This window comes from the organism of the source record quoted next, unplaced genomic scaffold, assembly GCF_019419815.1.
Source record: "Pyrus x bretschneideri cultivar Hongxiangsu unplaced genomic scaffold, Pyrus_bretschneideri_v1 Contig18, whole genome shotgun sequence".
Classification (NCBI taxonomy): domain Eukaryota; kingdom Viridiplantae; phylum Streptophyta; class Magnoliopsida; order Rosales; family Rosaceae; genus Pyrus; species Pyrus x bretschneideri.
In genome coordinates, this window is record NW_025999479.1 from 7,015,005 (window position 1) to 7,041,910 (window position 26,906).

The following is a 26,906-nucleotide window of genomic DNA, read 5'->3' on the forward strand; positions in this document are numbered from 1 at the left end:
AGAGACGTCACAATAATCCCACCACGAAGCCTCAGAACCAAATGCAAAGTTGATTCTGAAAAAAATCAGATCAAAATAAACTTTCAACCAACAAAACATAAATAAACAGCAAGCACCGATGCACAAGTATTAACACACAAAAAAAAAAAAAAAATTGCCAACGACATGAATAAATTAGGCCCTCAACAGGTCCATAACCAGCCTCGAGCCCTTCAACTATCGCTACTAGTCAATTGGGCACTAAATTTTGGATGAGTGACAGAAATTAGATTTCAAAACACTAAATTAGTCACCTAATTTGGGGTGAGAGTGAGACTCGGATTTGATGCTGGATCGAGAGTTCTGTCTGTGAGAGAAAATCGCATGAGAAAGAGATTGCGAGAGAGAGAGTGGTGGCTGGGTGGTTATTCGTGAAGGAAGGCTGGAGAGTTAGAGACGATTCGAAGGAAGGCTGGCGTGAAGGAAGGCTGTGTGGTGAAGTAAGGCTGGCGGTGGCTGCGCTTCAAGTTTGATTCAAGTTCGATGGAAATTGGAATCAATGGAATGGAAGTGAAATGGGAGATCCGAGCTAAAAACAAATGAACGGCGTAGATTAAATCCAAAACAATGAACGGTTTGAAATAATTCTCTTATAATTAAAAAGTAATATATATATATATATATGTATATATAATATTTATTTTTGGTTCGGTATGGAAATACCGAAAAAATAGAGATGCAAAACTGAATCCCATACCGAAAATTTCGGGAATTTTGGTTTGGGATCGGAATTTTTTCAATTTGGTTTGGAATTTTTAGGATTTTTTTCCAGCCCTTAGTAAACCTATTAAGAACCTGATTAACTTAATGTGTTGTCTGATAACGACCCAATTAAGTACTGTGATAACAAAAAACTCGCTACTTCGTATCGTTTGTGTTGAATTAACAGTTCGCATATGGACTTGCCATATCTACCTTGAATAGTATGAAGTTCCACGCGTGAACTCGGTCTCACGACACCTGTCGTGTTTTCGGTGAAAAAGTAAAGGCGAGATTTAATGGCCCAATTAATCAACTATCAGAAAACATCGGTTGGTAGATACTTCATTCAGAATCCAGGAAGAAAAATTTTGCTTTGAAAACCTTCTAGGTATATCTCTCCCACTTTCTCAAACAACAAAGACCTTATTTGGTCCCAGGTCAGCGTCGTCAACATCTACCTCAGATCCAATTTCATCAGACAAAGAAGACCCATAATTTTGTTCTCTGCTGTCTCTGGATTTTGCTTCCCACTTTATTCAAATATTGTTAGAACAACTCATGCTTCAGATGTTTTCAGGTAAGTTATTTCTTTCATTTTTGTCACTTTTATGCTTGTGGGGTGGTGAAAGTTTAGATTTTTATTGCTTTGTTAGCAAACCCATGTCTGGATTCTTAAACTGTGGTGCTTGGTGGGGTTTTTAGGTGAATTTTTCAAGTGGGTTTTGAGTTGTTTAGGTTGAATCAATCTATTTCTGAAATGGGTTTAAGTCAATGGTTTCAGTCGTCAATTCTTGGTTGTGTAATTTGCAATTAGCTCTGTTAGTATTGTAATGAATAGTATTGCAGTAAACTTAACTTTGCCATTTGGTAAATCCAATTTTATTGTCTTTTATCAATATGAATACTAGTTGTAGTTTTACGATTTCCTGGACAAGGGCGGGTGAGTAGCATCGAGTTATGCACGTTCAGCTCGTTGACAGTGGATTTTTCTAAAGTTAATGACAGCATATCACAATGAAAATAATTGTAATTCTAAATCATTTGAGGTTCTTACGGTCCTAATTGTGCTGAATTTTTTTCTTTCGTAAATTTTCAAGCGGATTGACCACTTCCGTACATTATAGGCTAGCGTGGTTGTGAGCCTGTGACTTGTATTTGGCCGGATATCCATAGGTTTCATTTTGTTAATTGCAGCATTGTCTTGGAGAGAATAAAAAGGAAGTGAAAATGAGGATGAGGAACAAATACAGGAAACCAACCGCTTTCCGTTGCAATGCAGGGAGTAGATGTTCAACGTCTGCTGTGGTGTGGAGCTTGGTGGGATGTTTTCTTATGTTTCAACTGTACACTCTTGTTCGGCAAAAGGATAGGTTGGGAGGAGAAATTCAATTTCAAGCGAGTCACCACCCGCAGTTCCATGAACTTGAACAGGTGGAAGAGGAAAATATTCAAATTCCTCCACCGAGAAAGCGATCCCCACGTGCTGCAAAAAGAAAACCAAGGCGACCAACTACTCTGATTGATGAATTTCTTGATGAGAATTCTCAAATTAGACACGTATTCTTTCCCCATAAGCTTGCCATTGATCCAATGAAGGACACGGGAAATGATAGCTATTACTTTTACCCTGGGAGGATTTGGTTGGATACTGATGGAAATCCTATTCAAGCCCATGGAGGTGGTATTCTATTCAACGAAAAATCAAGGACGTACTATTGGTATGGGGAGTATAAAGATGGGCCCACATACCATGCTCACAAAAGAGGAGCAGCTCGGGTAAGTGATTTACCTTCCTCTGAATAGTCCTAAGCTCCAACTATGGTTTTGCTTTAAAATGTCAGTCCTTGTTTCTGTTAGTGATGAAATTGCTATTTTCCACACATTAACTCTTAGATCATTTTGCTTACGTGATTTATCCGTGAATACTTACCCTTGAAAACCAAGTTTATTTCTACACTGCTGACTGAAATGAATCCAATTTAGAGTGTTGCCTCCATATTAGTTAATATCAACTCTAGATTATGGAATTATAGCTGCTATTCAGGTTAAAGAGCAATGGCAACTATCTTACCAGAAGTGGGATATGAAAACTCCATCAGTGTCAAGTTAGAAAGCATGGAACTTTTCCGTATTAGTTAACCTTGCGTCCACTAAAAATGACATCTGGTATTTGTTAAAAACTAGAATAGTTTTAGTTGTTCAATATGGATTTTGGGGGCTGAAAATAGTTGCGTGTTGAAAATTTGTTTATGAAATAGACGGTTCACTTATTTTAGTGAGGGGTATGGAGCATTTTTTTAGTAAGTGTGGTTAGGTTTCCTGTAAGCCTTGTGTTGCTATTCTAGACTTAGTTATGTAGCATCGTAATTAGATGCATACTTTTTCACCATTGCTGCACTTAAGAGTCCATTTTGATTCATCTGTTTTTCTTTTCAGACGGAATTTTTTTTTTCATTCAAGCATTGAAGTTATATCTTGTCTTTCATTTAGGTTGACATCATAGGAGTGGGTTGCTATTCTTCCAATGACTTGTGGAAATGGAAAAATGAAGGTCTTGTATTGGCAGCAGAAAAAGCAAATGAAACACATGATCTCCACGAATCCAATGTTCTTGAGAGGCCGAAAGTGATTTACAATGACCATACAGGGAAGTACGTTATGTGGATGCACATTGATGATGTTAACTATACTAAAGCTTCCGTTGGCGTTGCCATTAGTGATTACCCAACTGGTCCTTTTGATTATCTCTACAGCAAACGACCCCATGGATTTGATAGTAGGGACATGACAATCTTCAAAGATGATGATGGTATTGCTTATCTAATATACTCATCCAATGACAATAGTGAACTTCATATTGGACCACTGACTGAAGATTACCTTGACGTGACGAACACTGTGAGAAGAATTCTTGTGGGACAACATCGGGAAGCCCCCGCTCTGTTCAAGCATGAGGGAACTTATTACATGATCACTTCAGGCTGCACTGGATGGGCTCCTAATGAGGCACTGGCGCATGCAGCAGAGTCAGTCATGGGGCCATGGGAGTTGATGGGAAACCCCTGTGCTGGAGGGAACAAAGTGTCTCAACTTGCTACATTTTTTGCACAGAGCACATTTGTGCTTCCTGTGCCGGGATTTACAGGTTCATTTATCTTCATGGCAGATAGATGGAACCCAACGGACTTGAGAGACTCAAGATATGTATGGTTGCCGTTGATAGTAGGAGGGCCAGCTGATCGGCCGCTCGATTACAATTTTGGTTTCCCATTATGGTCAAGAGTGTCGATATATTGGCATAGAAAGTGGAAACTTCCTCAGGGGTGGAGCGGGTGGAAACGAATATAGGCTCTCTCTTATATCATCTGTGTATCTTATGTATTAATATTCTTTCACTGGCTTGCCCTGGTGGTTGTATTACTGTAAATGGAAAGCATATGGTCCACTTGCACGCAGAAGAAACGGTGACGGCTTTGTAGAATGTTTCAGTCTTAAGCACCGCCGGTAAACCCCTCTTAAACAGATTGCTAATCACATAAGTTTTTTCTATTATCACACTTTTTCAAATATGTTGATATTGACATGGCTCACAAACCTTTTCAAGAAGATTTTGAAAACGGAGAAGATGCTAAATGAGCGGCTAAAAGGCACTTTGGTGTCTAGCTACAAGAATAAGAGTGAAATACAAAATTGCATGAATCATAGGTTTATACCAAGGCTAGGGTTTAAGTTTTACTATTTTGCATTGGTAATGAATGAGTTAATCAGACATATTTAGGTTGATATCTTTTGGTGTATGTTTTTCGTAGATAATATAGTGTTGATATAAATGAAGCACATGAGGGAATAAATGTGAAGCTTAACCTTTGGCTGGAAGTGTTGGAATCTAAAGGTCTTTGCCTGAGAGAGATAGAGGTGATGATTTGAGATTAGGAGGTACCAAAGAGTGAAGGCTTTCGGTATCTAGGGTTTATCTTCCAAAAGATTTGGAGAATTGGATGGAGACCTCAACCATAAAATATAAGTTGGATGGAAGAATTGGAATAGTGTATCAGGTGTGTTGTGCGATCGTCACATGCCACAGAAGCTCAAGAGAAAAATTTATAGGACGACAACAAGACCATCAATGCTTTATGGCATGGAATGTGAGGTATGTGGAGATGAGAATGCTTTATAGCATGGAGATGAGTGTAATCGAGTAGAGATTGCTTTGTTGAATGTGTGGGCACACAAGAAAGGACAAAATTAAGAACGAAGATATTCAGGGTAAATTAGGAGTTGCCGCAATTAAAGATAAGATGAGAACAAATTGATTAAGGTGATTTGGACATGTGAACCTAAGACCTACGGATGTTTCGGTTAGAAAATGTGATTATGAGGGTAAGATTCAGGGTAAAAAGGGTAGAGGAAGACCTAGGAAGACTTGAGACTTTAAGAAAAGACACAGAGTACTTGGAGATAACGGAAGACTTGACACAAAACCAAGCGTAGTGACATTCTAGAATTCATACAACCGACCACACTTAGTGTGATAAGGCTTATTACTGCTGTTGTTGTATCACTTAATTTCGTCGTTATTTCAAGTTCTTATGTGAGTGATTGAAGATTTTCCTTTGATCCCTTTTTTTCCAGGTTCTTTGAAAATGTAACATGTCCCAGAACACGATTAACTGGCAATCGTAATAAGTTTGGTTTAGTCCTCTAAAATTCAAGAATACTTGGATTTGAGCTTGGAAGAAAAGAATGCCAACTTTTGATACAACATACTATTGGTCCTAAGAATAACGTGTGCCGCCCATATACGAGGAAAGTGATTTACACTCCTCTCTCCAAACACACCGATGTTTCCACAAGTCAAGATTATGTAAAGAAGAAAAATGATAAACAAAAATTATTTTTCATAAATTACATTACCTTAGTAGTTGGTATTGTGCCAAGGTTTTCCCGGAAGTTGAAGGTAGCCTCAAATTCAAATCTGCTCATGAGTTGAAAGCTTTCCAGTACAGTATTACGGGATGATTAGTTAGAATGGCATTGTGATCCCAATATGAAAATTGTATGGTGCGCCTGGAATTGGGAGACTTATATGATACAGGTACACTGCTACAGTGGCATTTCGTGTTAGTGATGGCACAGGATGCACGGTGCTATGTAAGTTGTTTGGTAGAATTGACATATGTAAGTTTTTCCTAGAAAAATGAATGATCCTTACCAACTTAACAAATTCTCGATGGCTAAAGGATTTAGACCTTCACGATGTAGTAACCTAATAGGCTAATAATACTACTACAAAAATTTATAAAATCCACAGAAACCTAATTTTGATTGGTTATTGCAGACTAAAATATGAATAAACATTTTTCTGAGTTCTGAGAGAAACGTTACCAATTAATCCAAGAACTTTGTAATGCACAAAAAATAGGCAGGGCAAGGGCAAGAAAGTACAGGTGATTTATTCCCGAAAGCATCTATCACAGCTTGAATTAGTACGTCTTCTGAAAAACAAAATATTTTGATCTCTGAAGTAACATCCTCCACCTTTTACCATCCACCGAAGGTCAGTAACTACTATATCACAACGAGCAAACACGACTTCATCTAGTAAAATCATTTACACATTTTGGCTACAGCGTTCACGGTATCGGCAACCAGCGAATTCTCCCGGATACATGAAAACTTCCTTTGTATGGGCTCCACCGCCAAGCTGGTGTGCATGAGCCTGTGGATTCGAGAGCTCGATCCCCTGCATAAAAATGATGATTGTTAAGACTATGAATTCCGAAAAACTTTCTATGGCACTTAAGCTTGGAAACCAATGTATTTGTAAATAAGAGAGAGAACTCAAGTGCAAGGTAAGAAGTGACGACAACCTGCACAGGCGTACACGCTAAACTTGAAGTTAGTCCAGATGTAGCACCACAGCCTCCGTAAAGCTTTTCCTTGAACCTGATAAGAATAGGCAGCTCATGATATCAATGAGGGTCTATCTCACACTTTGATCGATCAATGGTATAATTCAGCACAACTCAATTATAAATGACAGGATTTCGTAGTATGGTCCGAAGTAGTCTATACACCAGGGTTTTTGGCTGTTATATCCTTGGTCAAGTCAAGGATCCAACGACCGAGATATAACGGCCAGAAATGAGCAATGTAGAATTTTTGCATAAATGACACTCTGCATTAAGATTGACAGTGGTTCACTTGGAAAGAAAAAGAAAAACCATAACTAAAGGAAACAGGGAAAAGCTTACTTCTTAGCGACTTTTGCGGCATGTTTGCTCTGACGCATTGATACACGCAGCTTGCCGCTCCCAGCCTGACCAAGCATTCCATAACCCTCAACCAGTCCATCCCCTATTAAATATCAAGGAAGACAACAAAATGAGAATCAAGATATAGTCTTTCATGTAAACGGAAACGGGGCTCACATCGGAACCATCTTAATGAACAATTGAGCTCCTCATACTGTAAGATGTGTAAGAATGTAAATGATACTGTAGGTGAGATGGTCTCCTTCCCCTCCTTTTTTGGCCATTGAGATTTGAATGTACCAATCTAAGGCTTTCTCTACTGGGAGTCCTCCATGGAAAGATAATCTACTTTCATTAAGTGATTTGTTAGATAATTGACAACAAAGGATCTTGAAGACTATTTGAAATTCAGAAGAGCTGCGCGAGGGGGCCCTAGAAAATTACCCAAGGAACTCTCTTCTGGTATACCAAATTGCATCCTGTTTGCCAGTTTCCTCATGTCCGTTATCGCATACCTGTAGAAGTAAATATCAGTTTGTGAATCAACAATAACTGAAATAAAGTATAAGACAACACAAACAATATACTACCTTTCCTTCATCTTTCTTAGTCAACGACCACCTCTCTTCTTTTTAGGTTCAGAATCAGGAACTAGTGGTTTAGGTTGCTTCACAGGAGGAGGCTCCTGCATAATCAATTGGACGATGCAAAAGTGATTCCAGCTCTGGAAATTTTGGGCGATGCTTGTCCCGAATAAAATTATGGATGATTACAATTTCATTCTCAATGTCAACAGACAAAGCATTACAGTCCACAATCAGCTGGTATTCCGGATCATCTTCCAAAACAATTCCATGATTTGACATAGCAGAACCCTTCTCCAGTGCACCTTCCACTTTCTGCAATTGAAACACTGAATTCCCATTACATGCCAATATGCCAGGATAAAAAATAGAAAAAAAGGGGTGGGGAAACACAGAAGAGTACCGAACGACAACCTAAAGACTAAAAAGGACAAAACTATGTTGAAACTTAAGTAAATGAGATATACAAAGCACATGTATCAGCATGATGAAAAATTTAAAATACTAAGCCCATTAAGTTACTCCCACCACGCATCAAAGAAAATGATAAGAAATAAGAAGCTATGGATAAAGATAAACAATTAAGCAATAAAGCTTGTACACAAATAACATAAAGATTTCAATACCAATAACGCATGAAGAAAATAACGCATTCATATATAACAAACCTGTATTATATACATCTTTGTGATTTCTGCAATTTTGAAACACTGTCCAGATCATCGTAATTAAATGTTTCTAAATCAGCCAAGTCCCCATCAACATCTTCTTCCATATTTCCAGCATCAGCATCATCTTTAACCTGAGAAAAAAAAAAGAAACAAATTATGTGATGACTAGTGTAGGTTGAGATAGATATGAATTTTGAACATCTCACTGACTAGCCTCTATGGTCATTATTTTCTCATATGAAAGACAGAATTTACTCACAAGAATATCGGCCTCATTGTCTGATAGTTCATCAAGGTCAGCAAGAAATGAATCCGCAAGTGTCGCCTGCAATTACATCATAAATGTGTCAAATTATGTAGCTTCCTCCACACACAATGATAGGACAATTTCACAAATTGTTCATTCATTAAACTACCAAGTAGATTTTAGTGCAACTGAGAAACCATTAACATTAGCTATGACTACAAAAAAAAAAAACAAACAAATAAATAACTCACCATTCTTTCAGGTTCAAGCCCCGCAAGCTTCCAACAATGGGTGCGTAATCAATCTGAAAATCAAAACTCAGCACTTCAGAAGCTTCCAAAAATGTACTGAAAACTCTAACGAATTACAAAAATAATGGGACGGGAGACGGCAAAAGCTGACAGTACGTGAAAGGAAATTTTATGCACTAAATGAAATTTAACTCTATTCCAGTGGTTTAGTCATAAGAATTTCCTACTAAAAATGGTTTCTAACAAAGAAAATGGGAATTCGGAAAGCATGGTTTTTTTCGAACCTAACTCAATTCAGCTAAAAAAACCAACCTTAATTAACTGGCAAAGTCCAGAAGGATTAGTTTGATACAGGAACACAACATGTTAGCATTATTAACCGTAATTAATCCCACATCAACTAATTAATCCCTAATAAACTCTCAGCGCACAATTCATAAATTAAGAACCCAAATTAACAACGACAAAAAAAAATCAGAAAACCGTAATTAAATCAGAAATAGAAATTTAAAGAACTAAGATATCATAAGATAAAGGATACCTGCGGGAAGGGAGCCTATTGAAGAACAAATTGGGGCTGCAATCAGATTTGAAAACAAAAGAGGGAAGAGGGGTGAACCGTGATAACTCTAAAGGTTGAGTCGGTGAAGAACAAGAGAGAGCAGGAAACTTAGGGGTGTACGATTTCATAGGGTTTTAAAAGATTTTTTTTTAAGTAACAAATTTCAAAGGATTTTAACAGATTTTATAATTCTATATGGATTTTGACAGATTTGTGCGGATTTTCATTATAGATTTGTATGGATTTGTATGGACTTTTTTTATGGATTTTTTATGATTTCTTAGGATTTCAAAAAATTAAGAATAAATTAGAATTAAATACCTTATTTTAGATTTTTCTAAATTAAACATATGTTACTTTTTAACTTTTGATTAAAATGTTTTTACTTTTAATTAAACTGTATATTCCAGTTATATTCTTAATTTAAGTATTTTATAAATTCTTTTAAATCCATTTCTATGTAAAAAAAATTGCACTCAATAATATTCATTAATTTATTGCTATTTTTATGGAATCTCATAATGTCCTCAATTTAAGGATTCAATTATATCTACTGGGGTTTAAGATTAATTGGATGAAATATAGTTTTTCCAATTTCCAACCCAACATTTTATATAGATTATAAAAAAAACAAGTGTTCGTTTATAATTAAAATTGAGATGTAAACTAGACTGCCTAATTTCATGCAACTGAAAATAAATTTGAATTTTTTAACCACTACTTATAGTAGAAACGTGAACTAAGAGTTTTCACATTTTTATTTAAAGTGAGTCCTTATTCCAATAATTAATTATTAAGAGTTGACAAAATATTTTTTAGTGCAATGTTTTAATGTGAAAAGTTATCTTCTTTTTTTGGGTTACACAACTTACACATAACGTACCATAAGTTTTGTACGTACCAAAATAAGGATAATACAACGTACTAATAACTTATTACATACTAAATAAAGAATTGCATAACGTACCAAAATACTAATACGTACCCAGATTAAATTTATATAACATACCAATAACGTACCAAATGATTGGTACGTTATATTTAATATATCTATTTGGTACGTTATATTTAATATATGTGCATGTTATATTTCATAATTGTATGTTAAAAGGATGTTTATGTGTTTTTAGAATTTAAAACAACAAATTATTTGAATAAGAAAAATTCATTTTGAACGAATTATGACAAGATAAGATAGGATGTTTGTAGTGATTTTAGAATATTTGTGATATTCTTTTCTGAATTAGTTGGTTAATTAAATACAATAAAAATCATAATTTTTAATTAAAATTAGTAGAAGAATGTTTGATAAAAAATTTAAAAGTTATAGATGTTTGATTAAAAAAATTTCAAATTTGAGGCATCTATATCAAAATGCCCCAAAAATTAACCTACAATGTTTGTACCTGAAACTCTTGCCAACTGTTGTTGCAGTCACCTTGTTTGTCTCTCCATATGTCCATAGTAATAATCGTGGCTTTCAGATGATAGTTGGAGACTAGTTTTCTAAAACGCGTCCTATTGTACAGGTCTCTATACATTTTGCTACATGAACATGGAGCAATTTGCATACATTTGCATAGTCTTTTTCTTTATTTGGGGTTCAAGTAATCCATTATTTGGGGTTAATTTGTCCTATTTCACCATAATTCGTTGCTCTATACAAATCAAAATTACGAAACCACAGTACCAAATCAAAATTATCTATTAGCTGTTCAAATCGAAACGAAAGAAATAAGAATCCAATTCTGTAACAGGAAAATGGGTAATTTCCAAAAGAGCCAAATTCAGCTTAGCAGCCAAGCAAAACTGCAAATTCAACCGGTTAGTTATTGGAAAAGCCACCAAATTAACAAATGGGTTTTTGAAGAAAAGCTTCCTGCTTTCTTACATTTCCTTAAACATGCAAAGATCTATGTTCCTAAACCTGAATTTTTGTCAATAAATCCAGCTTGTGGCAATTGGGTTTTGCCAAGTACTTCACCATAAACCAAGCAAAACCCACAATATAAATGCTGACTCAAAGAACCAAAATTTTATATATGAATTGTTCATAAACGAATTGTGAAATATTAGAAATTTATATATAATTTCTTTGCTCTTTTGTGAAAAATGAATACGGGGTGGGGTGCGGGGAATTATAATAATCGAGAAATTGGGGCATACAATGGGTGAAGGCACTGTCAAACAACAAATATGGTTTTCCTCAAAGCTTGGGTTTATCAATCTCGGAGGTTTTAGCACTAGGTTTGCAGACGGAGTACAACTACACAGAAGAGAAAAACAATACCGATTGAGGAAGACTGTTCTTCTTCTAACTAAGAGAGGAAGTCTGATGACTGTGAAAAGAAATCTGAGGGGGGAGGGTTGGATTCTTGATGGCATTGTTATTTATACAACCCACTCTCAAATCCATTAAAATCCTCCATTCATTAAAATCCTAGCAAATCTTTGATGTTCTCACTGTACTTAGATTTGATGGACTTTTTTAGGAACGTAATTGACTATTCATGGATTTGGTTGTATTCTTTAAAATCCTCTTAAATCCTAATTTGACTACACCATGATTCCAAACTCCTTTAAAATCTTATTTCAAATCATAATTGGCTACACTTTGATTTTAAAATCTATTAAAATTCCATCAAATCCTAATTTGACTACACCCTCTTTAGAGAGAGAAGTGCAAAAAGGATGAGTTGTATAAAGGGGTTTATATAGTAATTATACAATGACTATTACATAACTACCCTTAACCACCTCTAACTAACTAGACCAATACAAACTTGACAAGTGTATGTATATAGCTATTACCCCCTCCCTCAAATGAGGCTGAAAATATCCCTGCTGAGTTTGATGTTATGCATCGAGAAATCATGAGACAATGTGGCTTGGAAACTTCATAAGGTTAGACCAATAGTTGAAGAATGACTGGTAACTAACAATGATGAAAACTGAGCACTAGACCCCAAATCAAGAGCATGACAATGCTTGACAAACACTGGACCATGTAACCCCTTAGTAAACACATCAGCAACCTGATCATCTGTGGGAATATATTGAACTTGAAGATCTCTTTTTTGAACTTTCTCTCTAACAAAATGGTAAATATTGCAACAAGAAGTTAGGTATGTGGTTATATGGTGTGGAAGTAGGCTTACACTATTCCATTCCAGCTTTAATCAACAATTCTTTAACATATTTGGATTGACTAATGAATAGAGAACCATCTAGGTGATACTGAATATGAAGACCTAAGAAATAGGTAAGTCGACCCATGTCTTTGAGCTTAAACACCTCAGCAAGAGTGTTGATAACTACTTGAATCTTTGATATGGATGAACCAGTCAATATAATGTCATCAACATACAATAACAAAATGATTACATCACCCTTATCTAATTTGACTAACAAACTGGTGTAGCCAAGGGAAGGTAAGTAACTTGTGAATTTCGAATTCCATGCTCGGAGTGCCTATATTAAGCCATAAAGAGACTTAACCAACTTACAAACAAGATTAAGATGTGTTGCATCAACAAAACCCTATGGTTGTTTCATATACACTTCCTCAGCAAAATCACCATGCAAAAATGCTTTCTTAACATCAAGTTGTCTTAATGTCCAACCACACTGTGCTGCAATGGCAAGAATCATTCGAACTGTAATGTGCCTAACAATTGGACTAAAAGTCTTAGAAAAATCCAAACTAGGTTGTTGACTATAACCTTGAGCCATTAACTGAGCTTTATATCTGGAAATTGACCCATCTTGATTCTTTTTAATCTTATAAACCCACTTACTACCCGTCACTGTCCTATCTGAAGGAAGAGGAACCAAACGCCAAGTCCTTTGCAATTTTAAAGTATCAAACTCATCTTGCATAGCTGCTTGCCACTGAGGCATATTACTAACAGTTTTAAAACTCTTAGGTTCTTCTATATCAACCATATCAGCAAGAAATGAAAAACCACCAGTGAAGTCATCAACTAATTGTATAGAAGATAACTCAGGTAGGGTAGCAAGATAGGCAGAATAATCCTTTCTACCAATGGCTCCAGTTTGAAGCCGTGTTTGCATACTACCAAGTCTATTATTTGTAATAGATAAAACTGGAACATTTATGGTATGTGATAGAGAGAGAGAGAGAGGTAATATTACTTGTAACTAAGTGGGATCTAAGACAAGAAGCAAATAAGCTGTATTTGTTGAAGTGGAAAGAGTAGGACTTCTCGAAACTGGAGTGTCAACATGTTGATGTAAAGGCTTTTCATTGGTACTACTTTGTATAACAGATTCAGAACTAGTAAAAGGTATTATAGTATGACCATGAGATAGAGAGAGCATGGATGCATCTGTGTGGTCTTGTATTGTAGACCTAATCCCATTTGTATCTTGAGCAAGTGACACATGTATAGGCACCATCACTGAAGAACTAGGAGAAAATTCTGGTGTAAATTGGGACTGTGATGGTAATTGATGTTTATATGGAAAGGCATATTCATCATGAATAACATGTCTAGACATAATGCACCTCTTGGACTTCAGTTCATAGTAAATGACACCTTTATAACCCAAAGAGTATCCTAGAAAAACACATAACAAAGCTCTAGGCTGCAACTTGTTTGCATTATATGGTCTTAACCAAGGATAAACTGCAGTGCCAAAAATCTTCGTTGTTTTCAAATCTGGTTGAGTCTTATATGGCACACTATAAGGAGAGGACATCATCAAAAACTTACACAACATTCGATTAATGAGAAACACAGAATGAGCACATGCAAAATACCAAAATTCCAAGGATAAACTAGCTTCTATTAACAAGGTGACAATAGTTTCAATAATATGTTTATGCTTCCTCTCAGCAATTCCATTTTGTTGAGGAGTGTAAGGGCATGGCATCATTTGAACAATTCCTTTAGCAGCTAGAAAGTCTTTAAATCTTTTATAAGCATATTCTCCCCCACCATCAGTTTGTAAACACTTTATTGATATTCCAAGTTGAGTCAACACATATTGGTAGAATTTGACAAAAATAGTAAACACATCAGATTTATTGCACATTGGAAATACCCAAGTGTATCTTGTATATTCATCCACAAAGAGTACATAATACCTAAATCCATCTAAAGACTTGACTGGAGAAGGTCCCCAAACATCTGTGTGAACCTTTTCAAATGGAAACAGACACTTCTCAGTCCTAGTTGGAAATGGTATTCTTGATATTTTTCCTTGAATACAAGAACTACACATATTATGCAAATAATCTATTCTACTAGAAATATTAGACTGTTGCAGCATTGAAGATAGAATCTCATTAGAAGAATGCCCCAACCATTGATGCCACATATTAGACTTCATTACTTTTCCCAGTAAAGCAATAGAATTGGATGTAGTTGATTGGATTCCTTCAACTTGATGAAACATTGGAATTTAAAATAACTCTTTTGGCATACTCTTTCCTTGATACAGTATATATCTCCTTTGTCTTATTGTCCTGCACAAAGAAATTACATTCATCGCATATGAACCAACTCTTGTTATCTGCACAAAGTTGTTTAACAGACATTAAGCTTCTAGCAATATTTGGCACATAAAGCACATTATTAAGAATTAGAGAATGATCATTTGTCTGGAGCGTACTACACCTAACACACTGGATTGGTAAATGTGTACCATTTCCAATAATGATCTTGTCATTTCCTTCAAATGGTACCACTTGTGTAAGACCATTAACACTGTTGTCATAAGATGTGAAACACCAAAGTCCACGATCCAGGTATCATTTAGAAGGAATTGAGAGTTTTGTTAAGCTGTTATAGTAGTCATGGATGGTGGTTGTTCTTAACCTTGATACACATAATTTCCTTAATGATAACAATCAAGAGTTGAGTGACCTCTCTTCCCACATATTTGACATTCCAACATAAAACCAGAACCAGAGTTAAAACTGTTTCGATAAAAACAATTAGCATAAGTATGTCATTTTTTGTTACAAATCTGACACTTACTAGCAATATTCACCCTTATCTCAATGTTACCAGGCCATCCTGCATTATTTGATGATTGTCTAAATCCATTAGAGTTGAAATTTCTCCCTTTGAAAGTGCCATTATTCTTATAACTATTTGAGCCTCTAAAATTGTTTCCATTTGGAGGCCTAGAACCATTGGTGAACCCAAAATTAGAAGATTGATTTCAAGAACCAAAGTTTGGGCCAGTATTACCAACAAAACCATATCTATATGGAGGCAATGGAAAATATGGAGATTGTGCAGAAGGCATGGGGAAAAATGATAGTGAAACACTAGGATGATCTGGTTGAAAGGTAGAAGCTACAAGATTTTGAGGTGTAAGTGGAAATTGTTGAGGTGTACCATATGGAACTTGAGTAAAAACTCCACCAGTTGTTGCGGGAAGGTGACTATGATTTTGTGGATTTGCAGATGAGCTAGATATTGAAGAGGAACCAGAACTAGACCCCTGAACATACAATGTAAACATGCTTTGTGACAGTGTATTAAACTCCCCTTCTATCTCTTTCTCAGCCCCAAGTAACTGTGCACGAAATTCTTTCAAGGTAATGGATGAGTCCCTAGCTAAAATCACTGCTCTTATAATGGTATACATTTTTGGTAGACCAGCCAACCCACCAATCATCACATCATTATCATAAATCATTTCCCCTATAGCACTCAATTGATCCCTTATATTCTTGAGTTGAAGCAAATACTTATCAATGGAATCAACATCATTTTGAATCGTATGTAACTTAGTTTTTAGATGATTAACCTTAGATTTAGAAACATAAGCAAATCTATCTACCAAATTAGCCCAAGCCTTAATAGCAGTTCTACGTCAAATAACATACTCCCTTGCTTCATCAGATAATGTGGCAAGTAACAAACTGAGTAAAGCCATATATGTAGATTGCCACTCAATATAGGCAGTAGTTAATTATTTGGTGATACCTAAATCTGTAGTAATGACAAATTTAGGTGGACAGATAGTAGTCCCATCAAAATGTTCAAACAGTTTGTACCATTTCAACACAAATTGAAACTAAAATGCCCATTTAGCGAAATTATCTTCTTTCAATTTGATAGTGATCATCCCTAACAACCCATCCACTTTCATAGTTGAAGAACTCATGATGTATTTCACAAATCAACACTTCAAATACATGAAACAAAAATTATTGCAACACCAAACAAGTCACCAGTATAGAAAGATTGACACTTTCGTACCCCAAAAGAAAGAATGACACTTTCTTTGTTGACAAGAAAGAATGGCACTTTCTTGAATATGAATTCACTTCTCTGTGAGAATGACACTTACATCAACACAATTTGACTTTAGAAATAAGAAAACCCCCAAATCATATACGGAAAAACCTAGCACCGCCATACAAATCTTCGAATTAAGCGTGAAAATAACTCTCAGCAAAGTAATAGAGAACTAAATAGAGATAAAGAAACGATAACATCTGCACCGATTCCACGGTTGGAGATCAGAAATCCAAGAAGTAATTGAACCATGATCATGAAGTCACAGTGAGAGGAAAACTTCTTGCTCCAAGAATCACCAGCAAGCAACAATCACGACAGGTGTGCAACATTAAAGTAACGGAAGCACCACAGGATTAGAAACGGCGATGAACCTTATCAGTGATGATACCATGATAACACTAAAGGTTGAGTCGGTGAAGAACAATTACAAAGAAAGAGAGAGTGGGAAACTTAGAGAGAGAAGTGCAAAAGGTGTATTGCATTTCAAGATGAAAAATGTTGATGAGTTGTACAAAGGGGTTTATATAGTAATTATACAATGACTATTATACAACTACCCTTAACCACCTCTAACTAACTAGACCAATACAAACATGAAAAGTGTATGTATATAGCTATCAAACCGCTAGGGCTAGTTAACGAAGAAAATATAAAAGAATGAGAAGCAAAAAAGTATCAAAGGAAGAAGATAGAGAATGGAAGTGCAGGAATGCTGAGATTAAAATTTTAAATTAAATTTGTAAACTAAATGATGTGGAAATGATCCAACGGCTAAAAACAGGGGACTCCTTTAAAAGTTATAATAACTGTAGCCGTTGTGCAAATATGCTTCTATCAAATTTGTTTGGTTTTGGTTTGTTTTGAATTATGGATAATTATGTTATGGATATTATTTCTTGATTAATTAATTGAATGAATGAAATTATATTTATGCATGTGACTGATTCAATTAATTTACTTCTAGTTATGACTAGTGAGGAAGTTAATTGTTTGGCTAATAGTGCTACCACGCACACCATCTTGCGTAAGCGACACTATTTTACTAAATTTGTACCTAAAAATGCACCTTTGACAATGCCTTCAGGCTCCTCTAACCTAATTGAAGGATACAGAAAGGCCCATCTAATGTTGTCTAATGGTACTGTCTTAACCATTAAAAAGGCTATCTATTCTCCCTATTTTGGAAGAACATTGCTGATTTTTAGAGATATACGAGATAATAAATATCATATTGAAACCACTAAAGAGAATGATTTCGAATTTCTTTGTATCACTTTTTATGAGTGTGGCCAGTAACGTATTCACGAGAAGCTGGAATGTTTCCCAAGTGGGTTGTACATCACAACCATTCATGGCATAAAGACCCACCATGTGGCTGGTCCTATGCCTGGGTTCCAAAACACTTTTCTACTTTGGCAGGACCGTATGGGACATCTCAGACATGACGATGCGCCATATCCTCAAATCATCACATTGGGCATCATTCACCTCCCTGTGTTGGATTCCTGCCTTACAAAACTTATTCTTTAGGAAAGTTAAATACTCAACCCTCATCTACAAAGATTATTCACAACCCTCCCAAGTTTCTTTAGAGGATTCAAGGGGATATTTGTGGACCTATGCAACCAACATACGGACCATTTAGAAACTTTATGGTGTTGGTTGATACATCGACACGTTGGTCATATGTCTGTTTACTGTTCACATGTAATGCTGCATTTGTGAAACTCCAAGCTCAAATAGTTAAGTTTAGGGCTTACCGCCCTGATTATTTGATCAAGTCGATTCGAATGGATAATGCTGAAGAGTTTACGTCACATAATTTTGACGATTATTGCATGTTACTTGGGTTTGAAGTTGAACATCATGTCCCCTATGTTCACACCCAAAACAACCTCAAGAAGCTTTCATAAAACGCCTTCAATTGATAGCTTCGACTTTGGTTATGCGAATCAAATAGCTGGTATTTGCCTAGCGCTATGCAATATTGCACGCAGCCATGTTGGTCGGCCTATGGCCCACTGCTACTCAACCTCATTCACCGTTATAGTTGGTTACTGGATATGAGCCTGATGTCTTGCATTTACGTCTGTTTAGGTGCGCAATTTATATGGTAATAGCGTCGCCACTACGTACCAAAATGGGTCCTCATAGAGGATGGGAACCTATGTCGGTTATGATTCGCCATCAATTATTTGCTACTTAGAGCCCTTGACAGGAAATCTCTTTACCACACAATTTATGGATTGTAACTTCGATGAGACAGTCTTCCTGTTGTTAGGGGGAGATACGAACGTTAACATTCCTATAGAACACCGCGAATTGTCATGGAATGCTCCCATTATGTCTCATTTAGATCGCAACACTGCTCAATCTGAAATTGAAGTGCGTCGTATTCTAGATCTCCAGAGCATTGCTCAAAGCATGTCGAATGCTTTTACTGATCTAGCTAAGGTGACGATATCACATATACCAGCTGCAAACGCATCTGTAAGGATCGACGTACTTAGAGTACACTGTGACATCACCCTAAAAGGACGAACCGTCCCCAAATGAAGGGCTGTTGTACCTCCCACGTGGCCTGGTACACTGGCGGCTAGCCAATCATTTGATTCTACCCTTAAGTGTGACAGACCTTCTGGTTCAAAGGATTCACAACCCCGGAAGAGAAAAAGGGCACAAACTAGTGAACCTAGTCTAAATTCAACCATCGCTTACTCATCTGTTCCAACGTATAAGGTTATTTTAGATCACTGTGATGTCTTAGACAAGACAAACTGGCCTTCTGAGAATTCCGAGATTTTGATCCACTACGCAATATTGGATGAGGTTTGGAATAGGAATAAGATGATCATTGACGATGCATCTGCGTACACAATGGCTATTGAAATTCATGCTTAATGATGACATTGAACCACGCTCTGTTGATGAATGTCGACGTAGAACTGATTAGTCAAACTGGAAACAAGCAATGCAGGTTAAACTCAATTCGCTTGTGAAACGTAAGGTGTTTGGGCTCGTAGCTCCTACTCCACCACATGTAAAGCCTATGTGCTATAAGTGGGTTTTTGTGAGGAAGCGTAATGAGAATAATGAAATAGTGTGATAAGCACGCCTCATAGCGCAAGGTTTCTCTTAACACCTTTTGATTGATTACGAGGAAATGTATTCCCTTGTAATATATGTCATAATGTTCTGCTACCTTATTAGTTTGGTAGTTTCCAAAAAACTGAATATGCAGCTTATGGATATGGTAATCGCGTATCTTTATGGGGATCTAGATATAGAAATCTACATGAAAGTTCCATTATTGACTGGTTCAAATAGTTCTAGACCACGAAACACCCTCTCGATTAGATTGAGGAGATGACTCTACGAATTGAAACAATCCGGGCGAATGTGGTATAATTGTCTAAGTGAATATTTAACAAGTCAGGGTTATGTAAACAACAAACTATGCCCATGTATGTTCATCAAGAAGTCACATTTTGAATTTGCGATCGTTGCAGTTTATGTCGACAACATGAACCTCATCGGAACTCTCGTAGAGCTTAAGGAAATTGCCGTTCACTTGAAATTGGAATTTGAGATGAAAGATCTTGGGAAAACTTGATACTGGCTTAACCTGGAGATCGAGCATTATTGGGATGAAATCCTAGTACATCAATCAAACTATACCCAGAAGGTGTTGCCACATTGTAATGAGGATAAAGCGAAGCCTTCGAGTAATCCTATGATCGTTCGGACTCTAGATGTTAAATGAGTTTCCTTCCGTCCCAAGGAAGATGACGAAGAGATTTTGGAGCCTGAAGTTCCATACCTAAGTGCAATTGGTGCTTTATTGTACTTGGTTCAATGCATTTGACCCAACATCTCATTCGCTATTAATCTTTTGGCTAGATACATCAATACGCCTACATGCAGACACTGGAATGGTGTTAAAGATATTTTTTGCTACCTTAAGGGTACGATAGATTTGGGCTTGTTTTACACCCATGAATCCTTGAGATGAGCCATCGCCCCCTTCGGTCCTCAGGTTGATTCTTGCCTTGTTGGTTACATAGATGCTAGTTACCTGTCTAACCCATATAGGGCACATTTTCAAAACGGGATATGTCTTTACCATTGAGACACCGATATCTTGGAGGTCTAACATGTAAACGCTAGTTGTGACTTCTTCGAACCATGCTGAGATTCTGGCCTTGCATGAAGCCTCACGTGAGTGTTTTTGGTTGAGAGCAATCATGAATCATATTCGAAGCATTGGTGGTTTCAGTACCGTTATTAACCTTCCTACAACGATCTTTGAACACAATGCAGCATTATCGAGCAGTTAAAAAAGGAATACATCAAGGGAGACAACACCAAGCACATTGCGCCAAAGTTCTTTTATTCTCATTAGTAACAACAACATTAGAACATTGAAGTCAAGCAAATCCGTTCCCAAGACAACCTGTCTGATCTCTTTACTAAGTCATTGCCCAAGTCCACTTTCAAAAGCTTGTCCAAGGAATCGATATGCGTAAATTATCTGAGTTAAATTGCTTGTAGTTCTCTGATTTGGAAGTTATGTCTAACTCAGGGGGAGTATCCCACATATACTCACTTGATCTTAATGTACTCTTTTTCCTACAATTAGAAGCATTTTTCCCACTGGGTTTTTGCTACCTAACGAGGTTTTGATGAGGCACTCATCATGGGATAATCATACTCCGTTGAGTTCACTACCTTTGTCCTGTATCATGTTTGTTTTAGATATTATGCATACTTCTCACTTTTCTCCTTAGTCTATGGGTTTTTACCTGCCTTAGGTTTTACCATAGCAAGGTTCTGTGAGTTTTACTACCAATGCATACTTTCTTTAATTTGAGACTCACATTCACCCGTTGTGCCGATGAATTCATCAATTATTTTACCTTATCTGTTGAAGACCTGATGCGATGTTTTGTTTGAGTATTTACACACTCAAGGGGGAGTGTTAAATTCATATCTAATTTAGGAATGTGATTGTATAAATCCTTGTATATTTAGGATATCTAAGAATATTCTCTAGGGTTAGATATTATCCTATTAGAGTTGTAATCCTATTAGGGTAAGGAATGAACCTTCACTACTACTATAAATAAAGGCACAATAGGATGGAATACAACACACCTCACAATTAAATCTCTCTATTCTCTCTTTTGTTACCGGCATCCCCTTCTCTATTCCCTTATAATAGTTCAGTAAATTAAAACTACAACAGGTTCTGTTTTTTTTTTTATTGAAAATGGCGAGTTTATTTTTTAACCGCTTGGTAGAGAAGGGTAAATAGACAAGAAAATAAGATAAGGCGCCTCCACAACCCAATGAAGAAGAATGAACAACTCGTATTGTACCATCTAGCATATGACACACCCCGACCCGGAATGTCCACCTGAACTCTGAATCGAGCTATGCTAGCCGACACTCGGAAGGTGATGAAGCCATAAAGTATGTTAATGTGGAAAATATGCATAAATTTAAACCTAAAAGTGACTAAGTGCAAGAGTGCACATGTGAGAGGCATTGAACCCATTTCACACGTGATGTCAGAGCATAAGTAAAGTACAATAAAAGTAGAATAAGAATTATATCATCGAAGGTAATCTCTTATGCCAACATTTGCCAAAAATCCTTGTAGACACGAAATCTCTGCCACTAAAACTTGAGGAGCAAAAAACAAGGGTGAGTGAGCCTAAAAATAAAGTTTTGTAAAACCTTTTCGAAAATGTAATAACCCTTCACTGTAATAAAAGTATAGTTTCCAAAACTAGCATACTACGTATAGTATGAAAATACTTTCCGAAAACTATAATATCTCAATAGTGCAATACTTCACAATATTTTGTAAATAAACACATAATATCCAGTAATTACAATATCTCGCATAAACAAACATATCATCTCGAGTGCTCATCGACATATGCTGACACACGAGTTCATTTAGTAATATTCTGACATGAACATGATTGGGTGTAATGGTAATTTATGTTTTGGTACCACAATCACGTGAAGACTGGCGTTATGTGCATCATATATGAGTCTTAATTGCCTATAGAAATCTAGGATAGGACTGGCACCTACAATGGATCCAAAGTGGGCATATGATGCAATGTGAACATACACATAAAGACTGGCCCCGACTCGGATGAGTACTAACACCAGTCTAACACACAATGCGCAGATAACATAAATATGATCATGCAATGGTAAATCAATAATTCAAGTCGACATAATACTATTCATGACCATAACTATAATTAAGGCATCCTATAGGATTTATAATGATCTCTTAATTCTCATCATACGACATTTCTTATAAACGTTAATTTAGTTATGGCATCACATATAAAATTCAACACACACACACACACACACACACACACACACAAACACACACAAACACACACATACATACACATAGAAACTAAACAAATATATATATATATATATATATATATATATATATATATATATATACCCACTCATAGATACTTATGAGGTCTCAGCTAGGCCAAGCAAACGGATCGTGTTTGTCGTGTCGTGTTCGTGTAATACCTGTTATCTTAATGGGTTGTGTTGTGCCACACCTGTTATCTTAACAGGTCCTTAACGAGTCGGGTCACTTTACCCAACAGGTAAAATGACTCGACCCGTTATGGATCCGTTAAGAAAATTTTTTTTTTTCCTAAATTTGCACAAACTACATTGCCACATAAATGTTACTTCAAAACATAAAAACACATTTTTCGTTAAGTACTACATCTACACTCCAAAATAAGAATTTAATAAAAAAAGCACCAATACTCTACTAGTCTACTACAAAATTTCAAATGTGCAAGGATATGAAAAATAAATCAGTTTTTCTTTTCAAAGTTGTGAAGCCTTTCTCAAAAGTTAAACTTTGCCAATGAAACTCAAAGCTTGCATGTTATTCCTTTTACAAAATTCTTCAATTTTCATCGATCATTGTAGGGAAATTGTATTTGAACTTTGGCTTGAATTATTGCCTTCAAGAGTTATGTTGATGATGTTTTCAGTAAGGTTCTCCACATTAGAATTCTCTTCCGCATAAACTAAGTATAGAAAAACCAAACATTATAAACCATTCAAATTATGCTAAGTTTACCAAAATAATTATGAAAAGAAATAAAACAATAGTACTATACCATATAAAAATATATTACCTCATTTTTTTTCCAAATTCTCTAGTTATATAATATTGTTGACCCTAAAAACTACCAAGCCTATGTGGCGTGCATGCCGAGTAATTAATAAGCCAACTACGTCCTTCGGTTGCGTGTGGGGTGTGCCAACTTATCAACTGAGCTCGGTCGAGGAGTAAAATGTGTTGGTGTTGCATTGTGCGTGCTGCTGACTTCTTGATCTTGCGACTGTGGCCAAGGAAGGAACATGTCTCGGCCTGTTGGTTTTAAAGCCTGAAGACAAGGCTGCTAGTTCTGCGAAGTTTAATATCAAATTCAATTTTCAATGTGTCGAATGTAATAACCCGTAACATCTCACTTCATCTAGAAGGCTAATGAGATGACATCTGCCAACAAGGATTCGAAAATCCTTCTCGACCGAGACTTGGATAAATAACTAGTTGGCCTCGACGCAGTGCTGTTTATCCAAACTAAAGGTGCTTCACGGTCGGCTGATTCTACGGCAACAATGATGTTTATCCAAACTGAAGATGTTCGCCGGATGCCTTCACAGTGTTGTTTATCCAACTGAAAATGTATCGACGAAAAAGGAAAATAAAAATCTCAAGGTTGTTGAGAGGTTTTTCGTAGAACGAGAGTTTGCACAAGGCAGTTTGTGTGTTGAATTGGAGGGGCTTGAATGATGCACTCCCCTCTTTATATAGCAGCAAACCTACTCTTGGCCGAACTAGAAATGTATCCGAACTATAACTCCCAAATCTATTCTGATTAAGATTCAACCAATCCTAGTTCCAATAGGTTTATGAACTAACCTTCTATAATGAATCAGATTCACTCCCGACTTCTCAGCATTTCCAACTCTAAAACCCCTTTGTCACACCAGGACTCGACTTATTCGCTCTTATCCAAATCAAATCCTTTTTGCAATAGGACTCGGCCGACCTAATTGGGGGGTTTATGACAACTGGACAACCCACAATATTTTTGGAAGAGCATTGGGCCAAACACAAACCTAAGCTCGGCCCAATAATATTATTTTGGCCCAAACATTGCCCTCTCGCTTCTAAGGTCTTCGACCTAGAACCCTTTGGCTGAGTTTTGACCTTGAAGAAGTGAAATCAAACCCTCAACGTATCTTTGGAAGACAACGAAAAGTCCTGAATATCCCATCCAATCAGGTACGTTTATGAAGCACGATTGCACAATCTTAATTTGTCAGATGCTTTGCCACGTGGCGACTCCTCAGCCTACTTGTTTGCCATTAATAATAACCCTTGAAACGTGCGACCATCGAAACATCTCTTCACCATTAAAACCAGCCGTCAGACGCAACTATGCATCCTCAATTCGCGAGTTTTTTTGTCGCTTCGCCTAGATTTTTTGAATACCTATCATGATTACAAAATCCTTCGGTCGATTTTACCCCTAAAAAACTGCTGATCTTCCACCTAAAACATTATAAATACTATGTTCTCCTTTACTCAAACTTTTACACTCTCAAAATTCTCAAATCTTATTGCCAACTGCTCTCAAAACCAGAAACTAAACCTTCCTAGCAAACCTTCATCTTCTTCAATGGCCGCCAATACTTTCATTGCCAAGTTGATCATGGAATGCACTAAATGCCAAAGTATCACCGATCGAAACACCATCAAAACCGTCCGATTTGAAGATGAGCCGAATGTTTCTCACCAAACCCTTGGCTTATTGTTCAAAGATGATGTTCCAAAGGCGATCACCAAAATTCTTAAGGACCATTGTCTGAAACCCTTATTCCAAGGGTATGATTGGTCGAAATGGGAACCAACTAAACCCCTAGGCGTTTGGCCTTCAACCACTGCAAGTTAGGCTGCCTAGGTCACTCGAATGAAGCCATATTTCAACGACAAATGGAAAGCTTCCGGTATTTTTGATGCCATTAAACTTTTGACCATCGAAATTAACTTAGATTGAGAACTCATGATGGCTACTCTAAACTTCTGGTGCTCGGCCACCAATACGATGGTCCTTCCCCTCGGCACCTCTCATACTAGCCTCCCAGTCGACAATTATCTTTCTGGGTACCAATTTGACTTGGACCTGAAGACCATTTTCGAGGAACGTATCATCGAAGCCTTGACAAAGGAGAACCAAAAACCGTCAGAAGAAGATGCGTAAAAACTACACAAGAACTTCTTCAACTATAACACTTTAATCACTCACTTCGCTGGCTCGAGAGGGGAAGATCTTAAGAAAGGTGAACACGAGGCCTTCTTACTTTATTGGTATAGCAAATATATATTTTATGCTAAATTGAATAAATGCCTGGCCAAAAATATGCCCGTCGTTGAAGCCTTGGCCAGCGGTCATGTCCTAGCCCTTAGTCCGGCCATTCTAGCCAATCTCACCAGGTGCCTGGCCAAGACTACCATGGGGAAAATTGACCCCTACCAAAACGGCCCGCTTTGGGTTTTCCAACTCTGGTTGCAAGTCTATTTCTTGACGCTGCGGCCAGACCTTGCAAGTTTCCCTTCTTTTGAAGCTATGGGCCTTGAGCTGGCCTCACGACCCACTATTCCTCACTCGGCCAAAGAGATCTTCAAATATTTCTTTGGCCTACAAGACTTGTTGGACGACGAATTTCAAATTTGTCATCACCGAACATACCCCTTCTCTATTATCTTCCCAACATTGGTATGGGAAGACGCCGAAGAAGCTGATCTAAAAAATTCCTAGGGGTTATTTATCATCACTCGCGACCTGCCTTATGGTTGTGAGGCTAGTAGATGAAGCTAGAAGTCTACCACCTTAACTTCTTGGCTCGACAACTGGACTATCTTTAGGGATGCCCTATGCCATTCTTAACCGCTTTCTCCCTCTTGAATCGAGAACGCCTTTCCGGCTCTTTAGAAAGGGAGTGTGATGTAGCTGAGAAGGACTTCAAGGAATGGTGCGTTAAATTCCGTCTTCAGTCGAAAGCTCCAGAATCCCAATGTGCTAGCATTTTCGTCGATTGGTGGGCTGCTTATACTAAGGACTTCTTCAGAATTTCAATCGAGGAAGTCTCCGAGAAGCCTTTTGGCGACCGCCCTAAAAAGACTCTCATCCCAAAATCCAAATAAACGGCTCAAGGTATATAGCTTTCTT

The 26,906-nt window shown here is 37.0% G+C and overlaps 2 protein-coding genes across 7 annotated transcripts; one reads left to right on the plus strand and one right to left on the minus strand.

Moving 5' to 3' along the window:
* Positions 1-985: 985 nt before the first annotated feature.
* Positions 986-4,293, plus strand: LOC103945758. Of its 3 annotated transcripts, none has more exons than XM_009356349.3 (3): positions 986-1,318; positions 1,866-2,517; positions 3,232-4,293. In XM_009356349.3, exons 2-3 carry the CDS (start codon positions 1,969-1,971, stop codon positions 4,087-4,089), a joined length of 1,407 nt encoding a protein of 468 aa, XP_009354624.2. In that variant the 5' UTR covers positions 986-1,318; positions 1,866-1,968; the 3' UTR covers positions 4,090-4,293. The 3 variants fall into 3 exon arrangements, with proteins under 3 accessions (XP_009354624.2, XP_009354623.2, XP_009354625.2); XM_009356348.3 differs by having other exon boundaries at positions 987-1,318; positions 1,936-2,517; XM_009356350.3 differs by having other exon boundaries at positions 988-1,318; positions 2,021-2,517.
* A 1,754-nt stretch (positions 4,294-6,047) lies between these two features.
* On the minus strand, positions 6,048-7,653 carry LOC103945757 (U4/U6 small nuclear ribonucleoprotein Prp31 homolog). Of its 4 annotated transcripts, XR_007257529.1 has the most exons (6): positions 7,586-7,653; positions 7,440-7,510; positions 7,211-7,340; positions 6,996-7,098; positions 6,612-6,687; positions 6,048-6,484 (listed from the first exon to the last, which is right to left on the minus strand). XR_007257529.1 is itself a non-coding variant. In XM_048582034.1 (5 exons), the coding sequence occupies exons 1-5, from the start codon at positions 7,594-7,596 to the stop codon at positions 6,349-6,351; spliced, it is 399 nt and encodes a 132-aa protein (XP_048437991.1). In that variant the 5' UTR covers positions 7,597-7,647; the 3' UTR covers positions 6,048-6,348. The 4 variants fall into 4 exon arrangements, 2 of the variants coding, with proteins under 2 accessions (XP_048437991.1, XP_048437992.1); XR_007257528.1 differs by having other exon boundaries at positions 6,996-7,340; XM_048582034.1 differs by lacking the exon at positions 7,211-7,340 and having other exon boundaries at positions 6,048-6,489; positions 6,615-6,687; positions 7,586-7,647.
* Positions 7,654-26,906: the final 19,253 nt, after the last annotated feature.